The following is a 12340-nucleotide window of genomic DNA, read 5'->3' on the forward strand; positions in this document are numbered from 1 at the left end:
TGTTTCACAGGTCTATAGCCAGTTAGCAGTTTTCTCTGGGCTGATAGAAAACAGAGATGGTGGCAAATCTACCCCTGGGTTGGAGTAAAAGTGTATTTTCGTAACCTCACAGGCTCCCTACTGCGTCGTGACGCTCAAACTCCGCCAATTCTACGCAGATTGCGTCCATAGCTCTCAATCTGTGTGCTAGAATCGGATCGGACGGTTTTGCGTGTTCACGGCCAGTGGGGCTCTTGTGACAGCAGGGTGGGTAGATAGGTAGCCGGGTGGGTAGATAGGTAGCCGGGTGGGCAGTTAGGTAGCCGGGTGGGCAGTTAGGTAGCCGGGTGGGCAGTTAGGTAGCCGGGTGGGAGGGTAGGCAGAAGGGTAGCCGGGTGGGAGGGTAGGCAGTTAGGTAGCCGGGTGGGAGGGTAGGCAGTTAGGTAGCCGGGTGGGAGGGTAGGCAGATAGGTAGCTGGGTGGGTAGATAGGTAGCCGGGTGGGCAGCCAGTTAGGTAGCCGGGTGGGTAGATAGGTAGCCGGGTGGGAGGGTAGGCAGTTAGGTAGCCGGGTGGGAGGGTAGGCAGATAGGTAGCTGGGTGGGTAGATAGGTAGCCGGGTGGGCAGATAGGTAGCCGGGTGGGAGGGTAGGCAGATAGGTAGCTGGGTGGGTAGATAGGTAGCCGGGTGGGTAGATAGGTAGCCGGGTGGGTAGATAGGTAGCCGGGTGGGCAGATAGGTAGCCGGGTGGGAGGGTAGGCAGATAGGTAGCTGGGTGGGTAGATAGGTAGCCGGGTGGGCAGTTAGGTAGCCAGGTGGGAGGGTAGGCAGTTAGGTAGCCGGGTGGGCAGATAGGTAGCTGGGTGGGTAGATAGGTATCCAGGTGGGCAGATAGGTAGCCGGGTGGGCAGATAGGTAGCCGGGTGGGAGGGTAGGCAGTTAGGTAGCCGGGTGGGCAGTTAGGTAGCCGGGTGGGAGGGTAGGCAGAAGGGTAGCCGGGTGGGAGGGTAGGCAGTTAGGTAGCCGGGTGGGCAGTTAGGTAGCCGGGTGGGAGGGTAGGCAGATAGGTAGCTGGGTGGGTAGATAGGTAGCCGGGTGGGCAGCCAGTTAGGTAGCCGGGTGGGTAGATAGGTAGCCGGGTGGGAGGGTAGGCAGTTAGGTAGCCGGGTGGGCAGTTAGGTAGCCGGGTGGGAGGGTAGGCAGAAGGGTGGGAGGGTAGGCAGTTAGGTAGCCGGGTGGGAGGGTAGGCAGTTAGGTAGCCGGGTGGGAGGGTGGGCAGTTAGGTAGCCGGGTGGGTAGCCAGTGGGGGCCCCGACTCCTATGCTCCCCCTCACCTGGGTGTCCCCCCTCCTTACAAGCCGCGGGGAGGGCAGCCCGACTGTTTTTTTTGTTGTTTTTTTTTCCCTTAAAAAAAACTATTTTCCCCGGGGGCCCCCTCCTATCCTCCCCCTCCCTCACCTCGGACTCTCGGAGGGCCCCCTCCTGTTACGAGCGGCGGCCGGCGGGTACAGCAAACTTCCGGGGAGGTATAGCAGAAGATAGAGGTCCAGCTGCCTCCCAGTCGCTGTCTCCTCTATGCCGCTCGCACTAAACCAGGAAGCAGTGCGAGCGGCATAGAGGAGACAGCGTAGCCCGGGAGGCAGCTGGACCTCTATCTTCTGCTATACCTCGCAGGAACTTTGCTGTAACCGCCGCCGCTCGTAACAGGAGGGGGGCCCTCCGAGGTGAGGGAGGGGGAGGATAGGAGGGGGCCCCCCCGGGGAAAATAGTTTTTTTTAAGGGACATAAAAAAAACAAAAAAAACAGTCGGGCTGCCCTCCCCGGCTCTCCCATGCAGCGCACGCCTTCTAGGGGGCCCCAGGTCAGGAGGAGGGGCAGTCGGGTCGGGGCCCACCGATGGGACCGTCGGTGGTTCGGCGGCTCTGTCCGAGCCTGGATGGTACACTATCGCTAATTTATACTTACCCGGGGCTTTCTCCAGCCCCATGAGCCGTCCTCTTCAGCCCCTTCGTTCTTCCGGTACGACTTCCAGTAATCCGGTCAGTCGCCGCCAGTCAAGGTGCAGAATGCTCCATGAGACAGGAGCGTGATGAGGGGGTGCACTCGCGGCCCAACCACGCATGTGCAGAAGCATGCGACTGCCCGGATTACCGGGAGTCGTATTGACTGAACGGAGTGCCCTAAGAGGACAGGGGGTTGGAGAAAGCCCCGGGTAAGTATAAATGCCATCTCTGACATGTTCTGCATTCCTAAATTGCATTGTGTTACTAATGCACACTATCATCTAATCCTGCTGGCTAAAGCTGCAGAATATATTGTATCTACACCGAGGATCTGCATCTAGCTTTCTTCTGATTCTGAAAATATAGAGTGGCTATTGCTGCCAACTGAGGAGAAAATAAACAAGGAATGAAGCGAAGATATCTGAGCAATGGGAACATCAGAGTTAAAGTATAGCTATATGTATACATCTTCTTCAAAGGAGAACTTACAAATACCTGTTAATATGTAGACAAACTTGTTGGTACCCATCCACGAGAAAAAGCACAATCCATAATTGCCTCTGAAATAACTTGAGGCTGACAGAAGTAATTTGTGTCCGTCATTATTTATTCAGAATTTAACAAAAAACATACTGTATATGAAGGCAGCCCAAAGAGGCGTCTATAAGGGTGAGTCAACACCCCTTCTGCTATGGTGCGCATGTATGAAGATTCAGCCTCTGATCAGCTGAATTCGGAACAAGGTTTCAAATTCAAATATGTCAATGCTGCAACACTATTTTTGATTAAAATTAATATTTCAAAATTATAGCCCAAATGCCATGGACCCAGATAATGCAATGAAATTTGAAAGGAAATTACAGATGCCTGTAGTTCTTAGTTAAACTTTTGCATTGGTAGTTGTGGCAGAGGGTACAGGACCCCTGACAGACTGGCGGCTATTTTTGAGATGAGGGAGGATAGGTGCTGGAGACAATGGGCATAATTCACAAAGCTTTTCAAGGTTAGAAAAAGTAGGCAGAGCCAACAACAACCAAATGCATACCTGGGCAACACTGGGTCATCAGCTAGTAAATACTATAAATGTAAAATGGTGGAGGCGCTCAAAAAGTTAAAACAACCGAATATAAAAAGGAAAGGTATGATAAGCTTACTTCTCCTGTGGTGGTGAAGTAGCACATGTAGCGATCAAAAACTCAATTCAGATTTTTAAGAGTTTATTGCTCAAAAGTTTCAGAAAACGCATCAAAAAGTGCCTCTTAGCTGAAATGTAGTAGACTTGAGTGCCTCAACTGATTGTTTGTTTTGGAGGTTTTTTTTGTTTGTAATTTTGGTCATACATCTTTAAGATTTACTATTCAGGTTTATATGTTTCCATAATTATGTAGTGTTCTACAACAATGGACAGATCAGTATCTTCATTATACTTAAAAATATAAAATTGTCCTGCCAGCTACTTACAGGTTTTCTGCCAGTAAGAGTCAGTGCTCTGCCAATATCTTTACAGCAAATGATAATTAGAAATTTTCTGGTAGTAAAACTAAATGCATTAATCTACTAACAGAGTGCAGTATGTCTGTCAATCCGCTGCTATTAACCACTTCAGCCTATGGTTGTTTTCACCTCAAGGACGGAAGCAATTTTCCCCTGTCAGCGCTCTAGCCATTAATTCGCCAATGACTTTATCAATCACTACTGATCATAAGTAAATGATCTATATCTTGGGGGGGGAGGTTGCCACAAATTAGGCTTTTTTGGGGGGTGATACTTGTTTTCAGTAATTTATTTTCTATGCATTTTATAGGGAAATATAAGAAGCAAAAAAACAAAATACACAATTTCGCCAATTCCCCTTTCCCTATAGTTTTAAAATAAGCAATGATACGTATGTATGGGGACAATGTATTAGGAATTTGTTTCTGTTTTGTGGTTTTTGTATCCAGTCATTGTATCCAACATAACAGTAATATACCTTCATGTCATACATATTAAAAAAAATCTGAATCTCTAAAGCAACTATTAGAAGGAGTAGAAAGGATTAACTTTATTAATTAAAGGATTAACTTTATTAATTTTTTATTAAAATTTACCGAGTGTATTTTTAACCTTTCCCACTTAGATGGCGCTACAAAACACTATCCTAGGGTTTTGTTTTGTTTTTTTTCTCCACACGTCACTTTACTTTCAATATTCTGAATGGACATGGCCCCTGATCGATCATGTCCATTCATTCCAGACACTGATTGGATCGGGGAATATTAGTTCTCCTTCTCCCATTGCCGCCCCATTAAATGCCGCCGGGATCGAGTGGCAGGCGCACGTGTGCGGAAACTCTGGATGTGTCTACGTGTCCAGATAGACCAGAGTGGCCTCCTATCAAGACGACTATAGTAATCCAGATAGGATTAAGTGGTTAGAAATGGTTGCCTAATATCTCTTCCTCTAATGACTGGCAAACGTGCAGGGGGTTTATTTGCTGCACTGGTCTTCCTGCAATTTTTTTTTTTTTTTTTTTTTTTTTTTTTGCTTAATCCAAGCAGATATTCTTTCAATATCATTACCTGGACGATGTTTGGATGCAGATTTTTGTGTATTAGTCTTTTTTTTTTTTTTTTTTTCAAGCTGCATAAAAATAAGCAACAACTCGGAATTATATACAACTCATTGATCTTGTTTAAAATTGAGTAATAGCAGCTAATTGGGGCATTTGAGAGTAAATTCAGGAAGCCAAGTTTGTGACTTTTCCTTTAAAGCCCAACTAAATTATGTCAAGACCACTGTCAGGCTTTTTCCCTGATGGTGAAGTATAGGAAATCTTGCTGGCAGTATTTGGGCTTTACAGTGTATAAATAGGTCAAAAGACTTGCATAAATGTATCAAGGCCACAGATTCCCTGGTGCTGAGTGCTTAGTAATGGCAATGCAGAGTGGAATAGCTTAGGCAGGGAGCACACATACATCACCAAGAAATGATCCACACTTCAAATTCTTGCTTACTCTGGACTGTTTCACACTGAAAATTGTTGCAAGTTCGTTACGTTTTTTTCACGAACACTCACAAAACCTTGCATGCAGCGCTTTTGCGATCACAAACGTAGCTATAGCCTTGCTATACACCAGCGGTTCTGGATGTAAGCCTGGCTTCAGGGCACAAAAAGATAATTTGCATATTCAGCAGTGGTGCATTGTGGGTAGCCAAAGTTACACACTTAAAACAGAAGGTGTTTGCGATAATTCATATTTGAGAAGGCAAACCACACTAAAAAAAGTTTGTAAAAGCTAATTTGCAACTTTTTTTTCTTTTTTTTTGAAGGGAAGAGAAACCAGAAGATTTAGATCAAAAGGATAAACCACCTAAATTCCGGAAAGTTAAAAAAGATAAAAACAATGGCGAAGAGCTTCCTGAAGAAGCCCACCCATCTACGCAGCAGACAGAAGAACCCACTGAAGCACGGAAAGCTGAAGTACTGGAAAGCACAGAGACTGCTGCGCCGGCAGTTCCTGAAGCCTCCGCTTCCCCTAAGCAGAGACGCTCTGTTATTAGAGACAGAGGGCCTATGTATGATGATCCCACTCTTCCTGAAGGCTGGACAAGAAAGCTCAAACAGAGGAAGTCTGGCCGTTCAGCTGGAAAATACGACGTTTATTTGATCAAGTAAGTGGTCCGGTAGATTGTGAAAAAGGCCTTCCAAGTTTAGAGTAGAGAATACTGCAAAAGAAATTTGTAGGGAGGGGTGGGTATTATTTTAGAGTGGATCTGTAATTTAAACTTTAAAGCTTTGTGCGGCACATGCTAGATGGCTTTCTGGCCGAGGCAGCCTCCCTGCTCCGTTCTGCTCTTTTGTGTGCCCGAACCGTTGTCTGTCCGTCCACCTCCAAAGCAACAGAGGCTAGCAACCCCTCTATACAGAACTCAACCCCAAACTGTTGCCCAGGGATTGAATCCCAGCCCCTGTGGGCAACCGTAATAGTGCGCGCGCATGCACCTGCATGTTGATAACTGCCATAATATTTTTTTTTTTTTTATGAATATAGCTATGACGTTTTCCAGTTATCCTTGATGTATGAGAACACACTTCCTGTTCATCATAACATATTGTCAATATGAGGACCACTCAAACACAAGGGGTGATGACTTATTGCTGACAACAAAACACCTTTATTTATAAAAAGTAATCCAAAACCCAAGGGGAAAATAAACTTATGAGATAAACTATTTAATCTATCCTCCTACTCCTGAAAAGTACGTTTATAGAATCCCACAGGTTTATTTTCTTTTAAAGGCTTCAAAAATTAGGTTACATTTTGTATTGTCTCATATAAATGATACAGCCTCTCACACAGTCTCTGACCAAGAGGTAAAATATATGAACTATTGACCTTTTTATCTATCCCCTGCAACAGTTTTATGGCTGTAATTCCTTATCTGTGAGGGTTGTGCTGCAGTCCGACCAGGTCCAACCCTGGAGAGAAACTGTCACTTGTGTAACTTCTTAATGTGTAACTCTTTCAAGAGTCGCTATTAGGCATAAAATCAAAATTCAGTTCTCTATTATTAACTAGTAAACAAATAATAAGGATGCTAACCAGGCAATCCAAAGGTTAAAAATCACTAATTTTCTTCTCAATAGAATATCATTTACCAGGTCCCCTGGCTCTTTATTTGGTACATCTCCCGCAAAAGAAAAGTTGCAGTGCATGCTGTTTTTTTTTTCTTCTTCTTTACTTCCTTCCCCTTTTCCCCTCAGACATAATTAATGCACCCTTATTGGCTGAAGTTTCTTTCACTCCTGTCTTCCCCTCCCACACCTCTTTTCCTCTCTGATTGGGCAATATTTCTTGTGCTGAGAAAGCTGAAATCCGATCCATACAAATAAACCAGGTCTGCAGTCGCACCATGATTTGTGACGATGCACTTCTTACTGCAGAGCTGTGTGGGAGTGTCTGAAGACTGGAAGGAGGGCGGGCAAACATACTAAATCAGAGAGAGGAGAGGAAACAGGGTAAGGGAGGAAATGACATCAGTATTGGCTTCAGACACAGGGATTCCAAAATGGAAACTGACAGAAACAGAATTCTATTTATTTACTATACAAAACCCACTGAAATCAAAATGGGTAATATGTTATTTAAGTAGAGCAAGTATTTATCTACTAATATATGTGAGTTTTTTTCTGAGATAGTATGGCTGACAGCTCCTCTTTCAGGCAGGAAAAAAAAAGAAAAGGAACAAACCTAGTTATTTGTATGCTTTGCACTGTACATACACATATCTATCTCATCATGTCACCTCTGGTACACTTTAAATCCTACAGGTATTTAAAAAGCAACGAAGCAGTTGGGCACCACCTTCACTTACATGTGAAGCACTCCGCATTAACATCACATATGCATGTAGTGTTTGCACTCACAACTGTAGTTGCTTGCTCTTTTTAAGACACAGTCAAGTCAGTTTACCTGGCCATAAAAATTATTTTTTTTAGCTCTCTTGTACCTATGCTTCACGATGCCTGTTTCTGCCCTTTGAGGATTTAACACTCAGTACACAAAGGCATCGGGAGTAGTCTGAAGGCTCTTCCAAAAACAAAAAAAAACAAAAAAACGAGACCCCAGGTGTCCTCTATACTGTAGTATCTAGTTGTGCCAGATGCATAGATTGGTAGAAAAAAGAGGTACTCACAAACATAGGTTGCAGTACCAGCAACCACAGTGTTAGACACGTGAGGAAAAGCGCTCCTTCCACACTCTTCAGTCTTCAGTTCCACTTTAAATGTATATAAAAAAATTTTTTAACTTACCTGGGGCTTCTACTAGCCCCTTGCAGTCACCCTGTGCCCGCGCTTGGACAAATAGATCCTCCGGTCTCCTGCAATTTAGTTTTTGGCGACTGGCTAATTGATTGCCAATGTGCTTGCATAGCCCACATGTGCAGTATGATCTTGTACTGCGCATGCCCAGGACACTTCCTGTGACAGGAGCATGATCGAGGACATGCTCAGCCAGGGCAGTGCAGGCGCAGTGGCCATCGACTAGTCAGTTGCCAAAAACAAAACCGACTTGCTGCCGGGGACCAGAGGATCGGTTTGTCCAGGTGCGGGCAAAGTGCGGCTGCAGGGGGCTAGTAGAAGCCCCGGGCAAGCTAAAACAAATGTTTTATACAGTTAAAGTTCCCTTTAAGGACCAGAGTCCTTTTCTTTGCTCACTTCCTGATTCCCTTCCTAACACACAGTGATCAGGGGGTCTGGAGCCCATGAAATCGGCTCCTGACCAAGATACTGAGTGCAACTGTCTTTAGACAGCGGACATTTGTGACAGCAGGGACATGCGATCTTGTCCTGTGCATGGGAGCCACCAGTGTTAAAATTATACCGCATAAGGCTTAGGCAGTCACAAGGGAGGTGTAGTTTTAACTAGCGGCTGTCCCAAAGTTTTTAAAAGGAATCTGAGGTGGGAGACCTATGGAAGTTGCCATATTCTTTATTATTATTATTATTGAGGTAAACAAAGCAGTATGTATATCTTCGCTCCTGGTTTTTAAAGGGACTCCGAGCAGTGCAGAAACTTTGGAAAGATGCATATCATTTTAAAGCTCTCTTTCTCCTCTTTCCAATGATATATAAACCACCGCCCTACGCCTTTTAGTTTTCGCTATTTTCGCGATTGAGATTGCCGCGGCCGTGATTTCGATCGCGAAAATAGAGAAAACTAAAAGGCGTAGGGTGACGATTTAGGGGTCGTCAGAAAGAGGAGAAAGAGAGCTTTAAAATTATATCCATCTTTCCATAGTTACATTGTATTACACAGGGCGACTTTTTCCTAAAGTCAGCAGCTCCATTCAGCAGAAAAAGTCGCCCTGTGTAATACAATGTAACTATGGAAAGATGGATATCATTTTAAAGCTCTCTTTCTCCTCTTTCTGACGACCCCTAAATCGTCACCATACGCCTTTTAGTTTTCTCTATTTTCGCGATTGAAATCACGGCCGCTGCAATTTCAATCACGAAAATAGCGAAAACTAAAAGGCGTAGGGCGGCGGTTTATATATCATTGGAAAGAGGAGAAAGAGAGCTTTAAAATGATATGCATCTTTCCATAGTTTCTGCACTGCTCGGAGTCCCTTTAAGTGAAGTTTTTAGAAGTGTAAATATACGTACCAGCGGTGGGGAAATGGTTAAATCAACTTAAATTTTTGCCCAATTAGATCATTTTTGTCTTATTGAATGTCTGATTGGTTAAATTAATTATATAGTGTATGGCCAGATTTAAGGTAGCCATACACTGTACAATTTTATTTTTTTTGCATAATTAGACCTTTGATCAGACAATAACATCTAATCAATCGTAAATTGAAGTGGGTTTAAGGGTTTATGAACTGAATTATATTATGATCAGAACACCGAGCCACAATGTTTTTTTCTGGTCGGTCAATTGTAATGTTGATCATAATATTGATTGGAGATGCGATCGTACTTACGATCAAAAAGAAATTTTTATAGTATATAGTCAGCATTACTAGTTAACCTCTGAATGTGTTTTTTTTTTCTGCAGTACAATTAGCAGTAACACAACAAGAACACAGATTTTGAACTTAGAGCACCACCTAAAGGACATGAAAAGTCTTTACACATTCATTCAAATTATGTTCTTCATATTGCCCAATCCATCACAGTTTATTTCAGAAATCATTCTTTATATCAGGGCTGTGGAGTTGGAGTCAAGGAGTTGGAACAATTTGTGGGTACCTGGAGTTGTAAAAATGCTTCAACTCCTAATCAATTTAAACTGTAATTAAAAGAAAAAACATGATAAACTGTTCTATTGTTCAGATAATGGTCATCATAAATAACTTGTAAGGAAAAAAAACACAACAGCAACAAGCACTGCGTCTTGTGATTCGCCTCTGAAGGCGTTATGTAGAGGAAATAAATAACTTTGTATATACGGTTATAGCAGTGCTTAGTCCACATCCACAAAAATGAAATAATAAACCAATCAAAAAGCAGTTACTTGTGCTGCTGCAGTAAAACAGTCACTGTATTTAAAAAAAAAAAAAAGATATACATATCTGATTGTGACTGTATATTTGATATATACACAGGAATCTTTTATATATAATAAATAACATTACATGAGCAGCAGAACCGAATTTGTAAGTTAAAGGGACTCCGAGCAGTGCAGTAACTATGGGAAGATGCATATCATTTTGAAGCTCTTTTTCTCCTCTTTCCAATGATTTATAAAACGCCTTTTAGTTTTCGCTATTTTCGCGATCGAAATCGCGACCGCTGCAATTTCGATCTCGAAAATAGCAAAAACTAAAAGGCGTAGGGTGGCGGTTTATATATCATTGAAAAGAGGAGAAAGAGAGCTTCAAAATTATATGCATCTTTCCATAGTTTCTGCACTTTTTGGAGTCCAGCATTGTATTACACAGGACGACACTTTCCCCAGTGTCGGCAGCTCCATTCAGCACAATGCAATGAAATACAAGGAACCCAGGGGGATATAGTTACAAACATCTTGCTGGTAGGTGTGAGGATATAATTAATTAGTTGTTTGTATGCTTAAAGGCATACCCACAGGCACTGCTCGGAGTCCCTTTAAGGTTGACCAATTTGGTTCATCTTACTTTACAGCTCGTTTTATGTGATGGTATTGGTCCCCTCGTGTTAAATTATACATCCTTTACTCAACACTTATATCAGCAATACAGAGATAGTTAAAATATCCACTGTTTATCTACTATGACTTACCATCTGTTTTTCTTTTTTTTTTTTGTACATAGCCCAAGTGGAAAAGCCTTTCGGTCCAAAGTTGAGCTGATCGCATACTTCCAAAAGGTAGGAGACACATCCCTTGACCCCAATGATTTTGACTTCACTGTAACTGGGAGAGGAAGTCCATCACGGCGAGAGCAGAAGCCGCCAAAAAAACCCAAGGCTCAGAAACCCATTGGCACTGGCCGAGGAAGAGGAAGGCCAAAAGGAAGCGGGAAAGCAAAGCCAACAGTCAAGCTAGAGGGTGTACAGGTCAAGAGAGTCGTTGAGAAGACTCCTGGAAAGCTTCTAGTCAAAATGCCTATAAGTAAGGAAGAAGCGACTACATCAGAACAGGTCCTTGTTATAAAACGCCCAGGCCGGAAAAGAAAATCAGAAACTGACCCAACAGCGGCCCCTAAAAAACGGGGTCGCAAGCCAGGCAGTGCCATCGCTGCTGCTGCTGCTGCTGCAGCTGAAGCTGCTAAGAAAAAAGCAATCAAAGAGTCTTCCGTTAAGCCTCTCTTAGAGAATGTATTACCGATAAAGAAACGTAAGACACGGGAAACTGTGACCACAGAGGTTAAGGAAGCAGAGACCCCAGAGATCCCTTCCACTGTCATAGAAAAGAGTCCAAAAGTACCAAAACCGTCAAAAAGCCCAGAAAGCAAAAGTAAAGAGAGTAGCCCTAAAAGCAAGAGCAGTTTACCTAAAAAGGAGCAGCAGCATCTCCACCATCACCACCACCATCATCACTCCGAATCCAAGGCATCGACAACAACAAGCTCGGGGCCAGAGACTTCAAAGGACAGTATAAGTGCCCAAGAGCCACAGGACTTGAGTGTCAAAATTTGCAAAGAGGAAAAAGTACCAGAAAGCGATGGCTGCGCACAGGAGCCACCAAAAACTCAGCCAGTAGAAAAGTGCAGAAACCGAGCAGAGGGCGAAAGAAAGGACATTGTTTCTTCATCTGTACAAAGGCCTACAAGGGAGGAACCTGTTGACACAAGAACGCCAGTGACCGAAAGAGTTAGCTGACTTTGCGAATATACAAACAGAAAACGGTTAAATAAAGGCAGCTGTTGTCTCTTCTCCTTGTGAGTAGGGCTCTGACAAAGCTTCCCTAAAATGAAGTAAAGAAAAAAAAAATCTATTTTTCCTCCTGTAGCTTGGAGTTTCGTAGCTTCAGGGTGGGAGTGAATGTCAATTATGGATCTTTTTAATACCGACGAGCACAGTGAGTCAGGGGTGAAGACTTCTAACAGAGACAGAAGCAGCTTTGCACTTTTTCTATATTAAATAGGCTCCTTTGATCATGGCTTACTCTGCATCATACTACTGACCAAGGTGGGCTGTCTACTTAATGTTTTAGGTATGCCAACTTAAGCTTTGCTCCTGTCTAGCACACTTCAATCCCCGTGCCATCTTTAGTGGGGTTCACATGCTGCAGATCAGCGTCTTGCCTATAATTACTTTACCTGTGGTAAATACAAATAAAATATATGGGGTTTGATTTAGTCCAGACCACAGTATTGCCAAATGATTGTGTCCCATGGACTGAGCCAGGGTATACAGAAACCTTTTAGAGAAGTTATGTGTAGTC

General features: G+C 43.5%; 1 protein-coding gene across 1 annotated transcript in view; it reads left to right on the forward strand.

Annotated features, from left to right (window-relative positions):
* MECP2 (methyl-CpG binding protein 2) overlaps positions 1-12084 on the forward strand; it is a 57621-nt gene extending 45537 nt beyond the window's left edge. The window contains exons 2-3 of the mRNA XM_068248241.1: positions 5295-5636; positions 10767-12084. Of these exons, the coding sequence (XP_068104342.1) occupies positions 5295-5636; positions 10767-11775 (1351 nt within the window). The 3' untranslated portion in view covers positions 11776-12084. The remainder of the gene's footprint in view (positions 1-5294; positions 5637-10766) is intronic.
* Positions 12085-12340: the final 256 nt, after the last annotated feature.

The sequence above is a fragment of the Hyperolius riggenbachi genome, chromosome 8 (genome assembly GCF_040937935.1).
Source record: "Hyperolius riggenbachi isolate aHypRig1 chromosome 8, aHypRig1.pri, whole genome shotgun sequence".
NCBI classification, from domain to species: domain Eukaryota; kingdom Metazoa; phylum Chordata; class Amphibia; order Anura; family Hyperoliidae; genus Hyperolius; species Hyperolius riggenbachi.